We start from the raw sequence: 15703 nt of genomic DNA, 5'->3' as shown, positions 1-15703 counted from the left end.
AGTTCTTGGCTTCCGCTCTGCTACCTCCTTTATGAATGGGGCATATTTTACCTTCCTTCAGTTCCTGGAAGTTTGCCAGCTGCAAGGAAGCTCTGAAAGAGGAACTGCAGTGGTCTTGCTAGGACTCTCTTACATGCTTTTAGGAGGATTGCCGGGAATCCATCGGGGCCAGTAGCTGAGTCTGTTTTCATTTCATCTATAGCCTTGGTTACATCGTCTTCCTTTATATCGATGTAATCTATCGTCGCCGCCTCTGATTTTATATCTGCAGTGGTAAAAAAGTCAGTTGGATTGGTGATTTGGAGATGCCCCAGGGGTGGAGTGAAAACACTCTTGAATTGCTCATTCAGTATTTCACTTACCCTCATTGGTTTTCCTGTAAGTGTGCCATCCTTTTCGAGGAGTGGCCCTATTCTACAGTGCACTGTAGCTGTTTCTTTGGGACAAGAACGCAAAACATCCAAATAGAGGATACAAAAAACACGGATGGGTCATTCGAAGCCTTTAATCTTCAGTCAAGAACCGGATCATCCTCGCAATTTCGGCCCCATCGTTGTTCCGCAGCTAATCTGATGCCCTACCAATGTTTTGTTGTTGTCTTTTTTTACATAATACTTGGTCATTCCTATCACTGTTCGGTTGACGAAATTATTTTCTTACAAGTGAGATTTATAATCGATGTGACATTTGATGATTTTTGTTTTTTTTCGAGCAGCGGAGTATCTTTACGAGAATAGGTCTCCCACAACAGGACTTCAGAAGAAATGAGAGAAATGAAAGTGAGATTCGATCGAAAGCTCGATAATAATAATGATAATAATAATAATAATAATGATAACAACAACAACAACAACAACAACAATAACAATAATAATAATAACAATAATAACAATAATTATAATAATAATAATAATAATATAATAATAATAATAATAATAATAATAATAATAATAATAATAATAATAATAATAATAATAATAGTAATAGTAATACTAATAGTAATAGTAATAGTAATAATAATAATAATAGTAATAATAATAATAATAATAATAATAATAATAATAATAATAATAATAATAATAATAATAATAATAATAGAGGTAACCAGAATGTGGAATCTAAAAACAGAAACAATTCCTATCATAGTAGGTGCATTAGGCATGATAAAAAAATATTCAGACAAATACATAACAAAAACACCAGGACTTACAAACACATATAACATACAGAAAATTGCACTACTAGGCACTGCACACATCCTACGCAGAACACTTTCCATACAATAACCATCAGAGCATCACAACAAATCACAGCACATACCCAAGGCACACAGAGCTGCGCTCGGTAGTGAAGTGAAAGCACGCTATAAAAATAAAACTACTGAATAATAATAATAATAATAATAATAATAATAATAATAATAATAATAATATAATAATAATAATAATAATAATAATAATAATAAAACAAAATAACAATTTGATAATTGGTTCAAGCAATGCAAGAAGGAAGTTCAAATAGTCTGACCAAAATCATCTTCAGAAAATTGCGTTGGAGAAAATTAATACAGAAATGCTCAAAAACGTGAGACCGATAGAAACCATCGTTGATAAGTGTCTGACTGGCAAACACAGATGCGCAGCTCATTCACCTGGTTCTCTTACAGGAAATGCTTTGGAGTTAAAGGACAAAGCAAATATTTCGCTAAGTATGCAAATACAAGAAATGAACTTTTAGAGCCTACTGGTCTGACTATATTTTATTTCTAAGATATTGTTGTGATATATGTCACTGAATATTAGTTAATATCAAAGTATTAGGCAAAAGTCAGCTTACTTTTCCTTGACCACAGTAAAGCCCATCCAAGCCGTGGTTGTTAACCTTCAGGACGCCATAATCAGGGCCAGGCAGTAAAATAGCACAAGACTGAATCCCACAAACCTGTAAAGTAATTTTAGAAAAGAGATCCATACAATAACTAAAATATAAAATTTAAAAGTGGTAAGAGGCAAAGTTTATATGACATCAATGTTTAACGTGGTGTTGCTTACATGTTCAGGATAGAGAGGGATGTATTGGAAACGTTCGCCAAACCTTTGCTGACACAACACATCAGAACTTTCATACATTGCTGTGAATGAAAAACGAAGAAAAAAACAAACGATATCTTTATATATAAAAGTGAGGTTGTGTGCTGTCTGTCTCCTACGATTTAGATTTCTAACTACTCCCACATTTTGCGGTGCAGTTTAACCAAAACCAGGTATCTTATAGTCGTGATTCATATCGAGCCCTTCTGGGTATTAGCGCACGTCTACGATGAGTCTACGATTTTAAAAATAATTTACCATCAATTTTTCCCATTTTTAATGCATTTTTGGCATATATAAGGGAAGTAACTCTCTAAAAAATTATTATTAAATTTTAGAACGTAAAAAGCTACAGTAACATCCCCCCCTTTGTGGTTAGCCATATCGAGATGGCTATTATACTTTACATCTCTAAAAATGCTTATATAGTTATTTCCCTTACAAACCGAGCAACGCCGGGCGATACTGCTAGTATGAAATAAAAATAGTCCGAAGTGTGATAAAACGTATTGGTTTAGGTGAAATTGCTGTATTTTGTTCGAAATGCATTGGACTTTGATGTAGAGCAAAATGACTCGACCAACCCGAATACAAAACTACAGTTTGCCGTTGAATTATATTGTAGTATAGAAAAGCCAACGCGTAATCTGGCTGAATTTAGTGATTTATAAATTTTACCTGGAAGCAGGCCATAGCCGTTCGTATTGAGAAGATCTTTGGTTGAGTTAACGCTTTTGTTTTCCGGAATGAAAACGTTCACTGTCTTTAAGCATTTGCCTTTGCCGCTGAAATGAAGACACACCAAAATTGCAATCTCTTTTATTTATTTACATTAGAAAATAATGTGTGTTTGTGTGTGTGTGTGTGTGGTGTGTGTGTGTGTGTGTGTGTGTGTGTGTGTGTGTGTGTGTGTTTTGTTTTAACAGATTTTATTATGGAAACTAACAATGCGTAGACTGGTTTGTGTAATATTTTGTTGAGTTGAGACTAGTTTTGACTAACTTGTCATGAGGACATTTTAGAAGAGTTCAAAGTTTACTTAATACAAACTATATTAGCATATTAATGTAAATTGTAGAGTATAATTCTTAAAAGATATCTCTTACGTGGCTTAATAATTGCAAAAGTTAATTTAATAATTTGATAAAAACTATTTAATAATTATCCGAGTCAATTCTATGATTTATTAGTCACTCTGGTCACTCTCGTTACTAATGACGCCAACCGCGATTCTGATGCAGGGACAGCTACAAATTATCCCGAGCAGCTGAAAAAAAAGAAGGCTTTTGAAAAGGGTTACACACCAGAGCAAATGTAGACTGTTAATAAAACTTCAATTTTCCAGAGGCTCGTGTTGCTCGAACTTTTATTTCTTCGAGATTTCAAGCTTTTAAAACTCATTCTTTTTTTAATCCTTACATTTCATCTCTTTCTAATCTTCACTGTTATGTCTTTACCCTTGTTTTCTCTGTGGTTTGTAATTTCAATTTTCCTTTACGATTTCCCTTTGTTTTTCTCTTCCATATATTTCTACCCTCCCCCTGCCCTTCTTAATGACCCCTATCCACGTCTTTATTTCCTTAAATGGGCGTCTTATATCTTATGTTTCTTTCTTTTCTATCTTCTAAAGGCCATTGTCTTAAATGCTAGACATATCGTCTCCCTATCCCATACTGACTTAACTTAATATCCTGGGATTTTTTTCCTATCCTGAGCATTATCTTGATAAACATTTTAGGTGTCTCATCATGAATGTATGCATTTTTTTTTATCTCTTTGTATCCATGTTCCCGATCCGTACAGTAGGACTAACAATAATATTGTTTGGTATACTTTGTACTTCACTTGGACCATCATATACCTGTTGTTCTACAATCATACCCTCAGCCTTCCAAATCCTGAGATGCTGTTGGTCATCTTGCCATTTAGTGATTGAACTGCTTGTACAAGTAAACTGTTTCACTTCTACTAGCTTCCACCCGTTGGCAAGAATAGGCCTAGGTCGTACCACCTGGCTCGCGTCAGAACTGAGTTCATAAAGAACTTCAGTTTTCTGGATGTTAGTATTCGTGCTAAATATTGTGGCGGTGCCACCAAAAGCATCATCCACGTTCTGAATGTCATCTAAAACAGATCATGAACAGTATAGGCGCAGGAGTGGCTATGTGATAAATAACTTGTTTACCAACTACATGGTTCCGGGTTCAGTTCTACTGCATGGCACCTTGGGCAAGTGTCTTCTACTATAGCCTCGGGCCGACCAAAGCTTTGTGGGTGGATTTGGTAGACGGAAACTGAAAGTACTCAGAATGACAACGTCAAGTGTATAATCACCCTGAAAAAAGTCAATTTTACTAGAATAGAAGAGATATTGGCGCAGTAAAACCTCCGCAGGTTTGGAAATATCCAAAGAATGGAAAACAAACTTCGGTAACCAAGACAGTCTACTCACTGTTGGTTAGGGGTACAGAGACCTCCCCACCCAGGCCGAGACACAAAATCTGGTCAAGCATGAGAAGATTAAACATCCACAGCCTCAACTGGACAGCAGCAACTAAAGACAGGAACCCAAAGAGAAGAACAATCCACTTTTGGTGGAATGAGTCACGAATTTGCATATGGGCGGCAACCATCGTTGACCATCGATGGATTGTGAAGAGATTTGATTATTAGTATTTACTGGAACAAGATGAAAAGTGTGTTTAATCTGTGATCAGAAATAATGGTAAACTGTTGGGAAATAAAAAAAAAGTCCTAGACATACAAAGTTGAAAATGTCTCCTGGCAACAAATTAATATCAAAATGGTTACCTTTTCAACCAGCGTCGTAAATGCCACGAGGAACATTGACTCCAGCCAGTCTTACGTGATCCCATCAATCCAGAACTTTCTTGAGTCATGTTACCACAATGTGTCATTGCATCATGCGGGATCCCAAGACTGCACACCAAAAGAAAGACAATAATAACCTTTAATCGTAACAAAGGAAAAATTTTGTTGGGAGTTTCTTTGTTTCCAGGGTCCCGTGAAAGTAAAAGTATTTTTCAAGTAGCCAAAAGTAGTTTTTCAAGTAAAAAAAAAGTGAAAGTGTTTTCTACGAAAACAAAACAATAAAGCATCCAGTGAGGCATCGTCATTATTGAAGTTGGATTCATCAGATATTTTGATTCCACAATGATGAGAGCAAAGCAAGGCTCAAGAATATTATACGTAAATAGAAGAAGGATTAACAGGAACTGTATATGAGGCACGGTTTGGATCATCGTCGCATTCACTGCTTTGCTCCCAAAAAACAATTTCTGACCTGGAACACACATTCTTCTAACAACAAATATGTTTTTCATTTCTAAAGAGTCTGTAAACAAAGAAGCACCATGTATGGAATAAAATCGAAAGCTGAGGAAAGTAGCGATGATCTGCATCAGCAATAGTCTATTTTAATTAATAAATTAATTAATCAATGGATAAGTTCACATGAGATTTCATTGAGTTTAGTTTTTAGGAAGAGAGAATTTAAAATTTCAGATCTTGTTTTTTCTTCTGTGAGTGAGATGTATAGAATAAATAAAAACCGAAAGGGAAAACATCGTGATCAGGATAACCATCTTAACTCTACGATCCTCATTACAACTATAAACAACTAGAAAGCCTGCTTCGCGACCTGCTAAAAATAATATCCAAAAAATCTCTCTCAAATGACATTCTAGAATCTTACAAAAAGAAAAAAAGGAGAAGCATTAGATAATGTAGTTGAATCTATATAATGATTAAATTACGACATGACCAAGTCGATAATGGCTCTGATCATAAAGATTGACTCGGGGGTTAGATATCCCAATCATCATCATCATCATCATCATCATCATCAATATCACCAACAGCAACGAACTTTCTTAAGCACATAATTAGAATGTAAAATAAGTGAATAAATAAATAATAGCGCAATCGTATGAATGAAAGTATTAAGTTTCAACTAAAATGGCGCCTGCGTTTATAATTCTGTCAACAGACAGTGTTTGCCGATCTCAAGGCTTTTACTCCCACATTAGTGAGGACATGACTAAGTATTCGTTATCAATAATATACAATTTCGGCCAACAAACTCGCAAAGCATAATTGCGACAAAAATTACAGATTCAAACAATTCCTAGTCAAAGTTATGTGAAAATAAGGATTCGAATAACAGATGGCAAAAGATTTAGCAACCGAAATGTCACGTATGCTCAACAGAACCGGAAACGGCTAATTGTGTCTGTCGTAGCAGTTAAAGAAAAATCTGTTTGCTCGATGACAGGATGACAATTAATTTAGTAAATATCACTGCGTGCAATAAAATGGGATTTTTGATCGGATGAGTAATGATTGTCAGGACAATTAAACCTAAACATTACTGAAGATATAACTAACTAGAAATAAATTTCGTAGAACTTTATCATTTTGTCAGTAAAATTTTAAAATCGTAGTAAAAATTATTCAATTGTAAAAGTAATAATTTCGAGAATTTAGGTTCAGTCTTTTCAAACCGAAGCTACACTGCTGCAGATATCCGTCCATGGAAGTTCTTTTGTAACGGTTTGCTTTTAAATACCATCAATACTATTTAAAGAATATAGAACTTTTGGAAAACTTTTCGTGACCGCAAATTCTTTATTTTGTCCCACAGTCGTTATAATCTTTCTTAGAGTCATTATTGTGAGGTTATTTAAAGGGGTTTCCATCCCAACAAACCATCAACATTATCATTCTGTTTGTCACGATATGTATTCGAGTGTTATGCGTCTTAACATTTGTAACATTCGAAATCTTTAAACATAATGAAATAAATTCAAGTGTTACGCTTTCAACAACCTAAACTTTACAACAAAATGGAAGACAATGTCGAAGTCTTCAACATAATAAAATAATGTTGTAAAAATCTGTAAATTTGTACAGCAAAAGAAAAAAGAAGCAAGTTTATTAGGGGATAGAATAAAATATCAAATATCAACAGAGACTGAGCTTTATATTTTACTTGGCACACCAAATAATATATGTTTAAGACTTGAGTCTTGAATAATAAAGTTTACAATCAAAAATCGAAGCAGTCCTTCGGGGATGGTATCACAAACGTGTAAATGAAAGTCGCTCTGTTTTATCTATTCGTTCGACAATTTCTGTAAAAAAATTTAATTTCCTCAAATTTATTAGCTCACACACAGACCTATACACACATACACACATACATAAATGTACAAATGTACAGAAACACATACATACATATACTTACATACACAAATATACATACATACATACATACATACATACATACATACATACATACATACATACTACATACATACATATATGTATGTATGTTACACATATATATATTTATATATATTATAAAGTAAAAGCAGGAAAAATTACATAAAAAATCATAGAAGATATAAATAATATTCTATTATTGGATGGATATCTAAAGTATGATTATTTAAGCATTTTTTCAAAAATTTTAGCCCAAGTTTATATCAATACACATCTGCACAATAACTTTTTAAGCAACACTTTTTTTCATGCGATTTTAATTAGCATCTCTTTCATTCGATTGACTACACGGAAATTCATCCCTTTCTCTGACGAGGGGATGTATTACCTAATAATGATTATCAGTTTTGGATTTCATTTCGAAAGGTAATACATTCATGAAACGATCGTAAGATATCTCAAACCTTTTAAATAATCATACTTTCTATATTTACCTATTAGCACAATATTATTATATACGTATTATGAACGTATATCTTATGTGATTTTTTAATGTAATCTTTCCTGCTTTTACTTTCTAATCTATAATCGCCCTAATTGAATCTCTAAATACCTTTAAGGTTTTAGACATTTCTCATACCAAGAGTACTTATCTGAAATCCAGTACACTTTATTCTCATTGAATATATTTGATTCACTATACACGCACACAGACACACACACACACACACACACACACACATATACATACATATGTGTACATATATATATGTTTATATATGTATATATATATATCTTTCTCTCTTTCTCTCCCCTCCTTCCCTCTTCCCTCTTCCTCTCTTCCTCTCTTCTCTCTTTCTCTCTTTCTCTCTTCTCTCTTACTCACTTTCTCTCTCCTCTCTTATTCTCTTTCTCCCTTCTCTCCTCCTCTCTCTCCTCATATACCCACCTTCCCCCCATAAACCCACCCACCCCTATACATCCCTACTCCACCTTACCTATCCTCCCCATCCTATCCCACACCCCTCCCCCACATACCCCACCTGTACCTCCACCCTCTGCCTATCCACAAAGCCCAACTCTACCCCAACTCCCAGCCGAACCCACACCCCACCCGTGCTTTCCCCACTCTCGCTTCCCCCACCTCCCAACAACATCACACCACATCACATTACACCATACAACATTACACATCACATCACAACACACCACCCACACACCCATCCTCACATCTTCACACCTACACATACATACACGCACACGTCCAGACCACCAGCCCTCTTTCACACGCACATACATACTCTCTTATACACACACGCACCTTTGTGTTGTGGATCATCTTTACATTGTTATCTCTCCTACTTTCCTTCCTGTGTTTGACCCTTCTGTCCGACACTAGTCGCCATGATAGATCGTTAGCCACTACACACATTTTTTCTCTCCTTGTTTTTTCTGTGTCTCTTTCTGTAGAAGAGCGTAGGCTCGAAACGTAAAAGACTTTTTCTATTCCTGAGCGTTATACTAATACATCTGTTTTTTTTTTGTACACCACCTGTCTTCATCTTTTGTTTTTTTCGTAAACTCTCCCAGTATATATATATATATATATATATATATATATATTATATATATATATAATATATATATATATATATATATATAGTGTGTGTGTGTGTGTATGTGTGTGTTTGTGTATGTGAGTGTGTGTGTGTGTGCGTGCGTGTTACCGTGTGTTTCACTGTTCAGCTGAAAAAGTAAAGAAATAAAAAAAAAATACGGAAATTGCCGAATATAAAGATAAAACAAAAGGATTTTCATTTTCGTGATACTATCTTCCTAAAGAATACCAATATCGAATGACTTGTATATTTATTATATATTCTTTATCTCAGCCGTTCAAACACAAAAGGGATGAAAACTTACTTATGTGCGAGCTCATGACTTAATGTATTCCGAGATAGCCACTCCCAAGATCTTGACAGCGAGCATTTTGCTGATGTACAAGCTGAAGCTGACATTGAGAGGCCAAGTGCAAAACTACCCTGGACTCTATGAAATGAAAAGGGAAACAATAATTCATTAAATACAATCAACTGTTATTGCTGATTGTTAGTAAAAACATTTGTCAACAAATACTAAAGAAAAACTCTATATCATGTCTCCCCCTCTCTCTCTCTCTCTCTCTCTTTCTCTCTCTTCTGCTCTTTCTCTCTCCCCCTCACACATATGCACACGCACGCGCGCATACACACACAAAATACCTGATATAATAATAGTCTATATTTGTTTATGGAAAAAGACACGGCAAAATGAATAAACCATTCGAAATAGTCTTGCTGGTGTCAAATGAATTTGTAAAAGAAATTCTTTAAGTGCTCGACTTAGCTCTTTTTACATAATTCTATTCACGAAGCTAGTATTTCACATGATAAATACGTCCTTGCACCATTAACAGCCGAGGCTGACCTTATCGGATTTTTTTAAAACGTAACTCGATACGGCAGACATGTTGTCAGGCGTTCTAACATTTTTGCCGATCTACAGTCAAAAAGTAAGTTTTTGATGGAAGATTTTGTCCATATTAAGAACAGTTGTTTTTTGAAAAGAATATTGAGACAATGAGTATTTTATATTAAGCAATTAAAAATAATTAACGTGATCAAAGCAAAAATTATATTTACCCGCTCACAATATGTATATGGTCAACAGACAGGCTTCTCTGGTTTGCCCACGTGCAAGCCTTAGACAGTCTTTGTCTTAATGTAGACACACTTCCAATCTGTTAAAAACAAGTGGACATATTGTAAGAAAACTAACCCACGCTGAAAAAAAATTCTTCAACTAGAACAATTTTCAGACATATTTGTAGTAAATTAGCAAAGAATATTTCGAGGCGATATTTTGACTCGCTGATTTTTAAAAAGAAAACGAAAATCAATAACCAATTAACTTGAAACAAAATATTTGTAAATGTCTCTCTTTTTTTATCGGATAGTTAGATTAAAACCAAATAGAAGTTCTCATTACAATGGTCGCGAAATTGATTAAATTAATTAAGCCATTGAATAAAATACAAATTATTTCTCTCTAGAGTCGGTTCTTCATAGCTATAATTACTTTCAGACGTTACTTCAAAATGTACAGAAAGCTTTGTAGTTGCACATTTCAAAGCCAGAATAAGACGTAAGAGCTGATATGGAAAGTTTTATTACCTGATTTGTCTTCCAAAAGAATATGTTAACTAATAAGAACTTCACAGAATAATTTAATTCGTTTTCTTTCAGAAATTCATATTGAACCTGGAATATTAAACATTGAAGTTGATTTGAAAACAGAAAGAACAACGGATGTCTAGCAGTTACAATCACTTATTTTTACCGAAACAATTGGAGATGGAATAAAATAATTTCAGCAGAAATCTAATTTTTCCTTCATGTACAGAGTGGAAAATATTTTTAAAAAAAACTATCAATTTATAAATAAAGAATTACCAACACCACCTTCCTCACCGGCACCCATCATCGACCCTATCACATCACTGACTCCTTCACCTGCACTTCTATCAATGTTATCTACTGCATCTCTTGCTCTCTCTCTCTCTTTGCCCTTCTCTATACATCGGGCAAACGGGACTCCGCTTGGCTGAACGGTTCGCGGAACAACTCCGAAACATCCGACTCGGCAATAGCATCCCGGTCTCGCGCCATTTCCGCTCTACCTATCACTCTTTGCAACACCTGTCTGTGTTCGGATTGTCCTTGCATAGTGGCCATGCGGACTCCCGTTTCGCTGTGAACAGGGATTAATCTTCTCTCTTCGCTCCTTTGCGCCACATGGGCTTAACTCTCCTCCCTCCCCTCCATCTACTTCCTCCCACCCACCTCTCTTGCTTCGACTCCTCTTCACTCCTACTCTCCTTCTCTCTTCTCTTCACTCCTACCCACCCTCTTCATCTTCACCCCTCCGTCGTAACTCCACCCCACCCTACCTATCTATCCCCTTTCACCACATCCCTTACAGCCACTCCCACATACCCCACATCTACCCCCACCCTCAGCCTACCCAGATACACCACCTCTATCCCCACCCTCAGCCTAACCAACACCCACCCTTTCTTTCCCCACTCTCGCCTCTCCCACCTCCCAACACCATCACACTACACCACTACACCATACACCACCATACCACACCACATCACATCACACCACCACGCACACACTTGCACTGACCACTTCCCAGCCCCAAATCCACATACCTACACATACACACACGCACACGTCAAGGTCACCAGCCTCCTTCCACACGCACATGCATACTCTCTTATACACACGCACGCGTACCTTCCTTTTGAGATCACCGCTACTTTATTATCTCCCCTTCTTCCTAGCTCTCCTGTGTGACCCCTCTGTCCGGCATTCGCCATGATAGATCGCTAACCACTACACATTCTTTATTTTCTCTCCTTGTTTCTTTCTGTGTTCCTTTCTTTGGAAGAGTGTAGGCTCGAAACGTTAAAGACTTCTTCCCCCCCCCCCCGAACGTTAAACTAATTGTTGTCTACACCAGCTGTCTTTGTCTTTTGTTTTTTTTTGGTGAATTCTCCCTATATATATATTATATATATATATATGTACCACATATGCAATCGCACACATACGTACACACACGCATCATATACATTGAGCGTTAAGTTAAGTTATGAGAGATCGCCGACTGAAATGAAAGTTCTCTTTGCTCTGTAAAGTAGTTGAAGCAAGCCTGGCTATGCAGTATCATAGCAAAGGTTTTAGCTGTATAACAATCCCAAAACAGGCTACTTTAGGTAGTTATGTAGCATATTTAGAGATTTTGATGAATATTGTTTATCGTAGGTTAATCTTAAAGAAGTAGGCCTATAATCAAAGCGTTTCTAGCCGTGACCATCCAGACTATTATTTACGGTGACAATTCTATATTTTAAAATAAGCGAGTGATCTGGCTGAGGTGTTTAGCACACAGAGCGTATAACAGGTATGAAAACCCCGTAATACTTTTGTATAAAACATTAATTTAATGACTATAGAAATATATTAACATTTTACTAAAACTTTGTAACTCAGTCTTTTAGTGTGACTCCATTGATTTTCGATTCTTTCTCTCCCACGTTCACTCAGGTTTTCTCCCAATCTAGCTTCGGTGGAGTCGGGCCATCCTCGTTTTATCAGCAGTGCAATGTATAGTATACTTTATACCAGTGGTTCTTAAACTGGTCCTACCAAAAATATCAGTGGAATTTTTGGCCTCCACTCTTTATTAATGAGTAGCTAAATTAGAATTTGGTGTCCATGGTTTGGAACAAGCTTAAAAAATCATCTTAATTATATTTGTCATGGCTATATTTCGCCCCTTTTCAATCCTCACAGGGTTCCATCCTCGAAGAAACACTGTTCTACGCTAACTGCCAATGTAGTATAGATTTACAAACGACCATATCTGGTAAGGTCCGCTGCTAAAACAAAATATTCCCCATACCTGGCGTGAAGTTACGTCATTGATTCAAATTAATGACTTTCTTAAGAATTCGTAATAGGACGGGACTGAAATTCTGCTTTTAAAATTGGGCTTTTAATAGTTTATTCTAGGAAAACGTCTTTAAATTTTTAGAAAGCTCCGAAGTCGAATTTTAGAGCAGAAAATTAACAAAGTTTCAGAAAAGGCTTACGGTATTCCAAGTCGTGATAATGTATTGTAGTTTTTGGAGGAATGTTTTAGCTTGCATCACTTCTTCCATGTATTTATACATATATTCATCATATACAAGAGCCATCTCTATACTAAGTCTCTCCTTGGGTTGTTCAATACTTTGGACTTGTTTCAGAACTTCACATAAGAAACAAAAGTGGAAATACGAAAATAATATTTCTTGTCATCGATTAAACAAGTAATTTGGACAAAATACACAAATATTTTAATATCATATCATATTATATTATCATATATAATATTACCTCTATTGTCAAAATTTACTAAAACCTTTATAAACACCAAATATTGTGTGTCAAATACTTATTCTTTTTGTCTGCATTTTTGTATGTCGGATCGTCACTGTTTTCCAACCGACATGTTTTCTTGTTTGCGTATCAACCTTCAATTTGTCCGGATAACTGAGTATTTATACTGCAGCTTATCATTTCAATAAATGCCACGCATAAGACCACATTAATTGCGATTCATTTTAATCTTAATGTCTTTGGCTAGAGTATTTACAGACCTCTGAAATCCTGCAGCTTGAGCATTTTACAAATTTCATGTTTCTTGTAACTCATAATAAAATCTGAAAAAATGAATCTGGGTTTGACTAAACCTAGATTCATTTTTGCCATTGTCAGTTTTAACTCGAGAAAAGATATCTAAAACAAATTAACTGTCTTATTAAACCTAATAATTTAGCTTACCATTCTCCCAAAGGACTCCGGATTGTCTGGCTGCAAGAAGATATTGACCTGGTCTACAGTTTGGTTCTGGTGGTAATACTTGGTAATCCGTTCCATTAGTAGTAATTATTCCACGCTAAAAAATTTTGGAAAAGATGTTATCTAGTAATATTAAGAATAAAGTTTTGTGTCTGTAATATTATGGGTAGGTTACTTGACTTAACACAGAATGTAGAAAATCAATCAAAATTATCTAAACTATGGAAATTCTTAAGAAGCACTCAACCGAACCCTAATTTCATATCGCTGAGGAAAACAGGCCGTGAAAGGAACACGCTAAATGCCACTCCTTAGAATTTAACTTTTGGTTCTGACCGAAGCCAAATTTAAGAACTGACTCTTGTTCTTTCATTATTTTGTGATCCATTCAGTTCATGTCTAAAGGAAGGAATATCTAGATTGAGTAATTTGAGCAGCATTTTTCCTGTAGATTTCTCCATATTATTTTATCCAGTAAAAAGAATCTTGTGCAGCAGGCAAGTTTTGCTAAGCGGTTAAGTATAATCTGTTTCTCTGAATAAGAACACCAGGTAATTTCAATATTGTAGGTTGTCGCTTTAAAGTAACACATCAAATATAAGAAAACCTTGACCGAATAGCTGCAACAAAGTAACATTGAAGAAAGGAGCCAATAAACCGGGATCGGATCAAGGCTTTCCCTTCCTCTCTTCTCTCTCCCCATCTGTGTGTGTGTGTGTGGTGTGTGTGTGTGTGTGTGTGTGTATGTGTGTGTGTGTGTGTGTGTGTGTGTGTGTGTGTGGTGTGTGTGTGTGTGTGTGTGCGTGCGTGCGTGCGTGTAAATAAAATGGAGTTGCTACGTTTTGCTATACATCAATTCTGCAGAAGGAGTTGGTGGGAAAACGGGAAAAAGTATTTAGTCTGAAATAAAAGGTGTTTATCTTATCTTTCAATTGGATAAAGTCTGATATACATCTTTTGCGAGAGACTTATTTTCGAAATAAATATGGTTTGTTCAGTTAGACAGAATAGTTCAGAAATGCAATGACAATAAACTGTAGCATATTGAATTTAATTGCATATCAGAATAATGACAAAAATTATGCTTACCAAACCATCACAAAAAGATAAAGATGCCATTCCATTACCATTTAGAGTTTTACCAATTACGTGACATTTCGGAAGAAATGTGACATTTTGAACATGTTCTTCTTGACTGTCGAATAGGATCACTTCACAGTTGGGATGGAAAACAGAACTTGGTTCCCAGATCAAAAGATCGATGTTGAAGGATTCAGTATAAATGCTGAGAGTAAAGTTTTTACGGTTAACAAAAGTAACTTCGTCTCTAAAATACAAAACGATGTTGAAAATTAAAATGTGGTTGTGGCGACAATGTTTATTAGATGTCGTTATAATAACTGTAATAGTACAGAATTATAATATTATTTAATTAATTAATTACAATTATAATTACGGAATAAGTGACAATAATATCGACCTTCCATGCATCCTCTATAGGTTGCTGTTTAACTTTCCGCTAGTATTAATTCTTAATTAACATTCATTGTAAATAAGGCGATGAACTGGCAAACTGCGAGCACTTTTCTTTCCCCAACCCCGAGAAATAGCTGGCTTTGCGTCAATATTACTTTCAAATTTCGGCACAAGGCCAGCAATTTTAAGGGAGGGGTAAGTTGATGACATCCGCCCCAGCGTTCAACTGATACTTATTTAGTCAACTCCGAAAGGATGAAAAGCAAAGTCGGCCTCTACGGAAGTTGAATTCAGAACAAAGACGAAATGCCGCAAAGCATTCTTTACGGTGTGCTAACGTTTCTGCGAGTCCGCAACCTTAAATTCTTTTTAATTAATATTAAGATTTTGCTCCGTAGGTTCTAATCTTATTCAAAGCAGTCTTTATCGCTCAGCCAACAA

At 35.6% G+C, this 15703-nt stretch overlaps 1 protein-coding gene across 1 annotated transcript in view; it reads right to left on the bottom strand.

The window, feature by feature from the left end:
* Nucleotides 1–15703, bottom strand: part of LOC115220919 (A disintegrin and metalloproteinase with thrombospondin motifs 1) — a 42115-nt gene that overhangs the window by 20537 nt on the left and 5875 nt on the right. Inside the window, exons 4-13 of the mRNA XM_029791119.2 lie at nucleotides 14876–15113; nucleotides 13769–13883; nucleotides 13036–13193; nucleotides 10547–10633; nucleotides 10016–10113; nucleotides 9258–9383; nucleotides 4902–5030; nucleotides 2769–2875; nucleotides 2052–2131; nucleotides 1837–1941 (exon numbers count right to left, since the gene is read on the bottom strand). Coding sequence (XP_029646979.1) covers nucleotides 1837–1941; nucleotides 2052–2131; nucleotides 2769–2875; nucleotides 4902–5030; nucleotides 9258–9383; nucleotides 10016–10113; nucleotides 10547–10633; nucleotides 13036–13193; nucleotides 13769–13883; nucleotides 14876–15113 — 1243 coding nt within the window. The remainder of the gene's footprint in view (nucleotides 1–1836; nucleotides 1942–2051; nucleotides 2132–2768; nucleotides 2876–4901; nucleotides 5031–9257; nucleotides 9384–10015; nucleotides 10114–10546; nucleotides 10634–13035; nucleotides 13194–13768; nucleotides 13884–14875; nucleotides 15114–15703) is intronic.

Source organism: Octopus sinensis, linkage group LG17 (genome assembly GCF_006345805.1).
Source record: "Octopus sinensis linkage group LG17, ASM634580v1, whole genome shotgun sequence".
In the NCBI taxonomy this organism is placed as follows: domain Eukaryota; kingdom Metazoa; phylum Mollusca; class Cephalopoda; order Octopoda; family Octopodidae; genus Octopus; species Octopus sinensis.
Note: the sequence above shows the minus strand (reverse complement) of the source record. Positions and strands in the feature narration are given on the sequence as shown.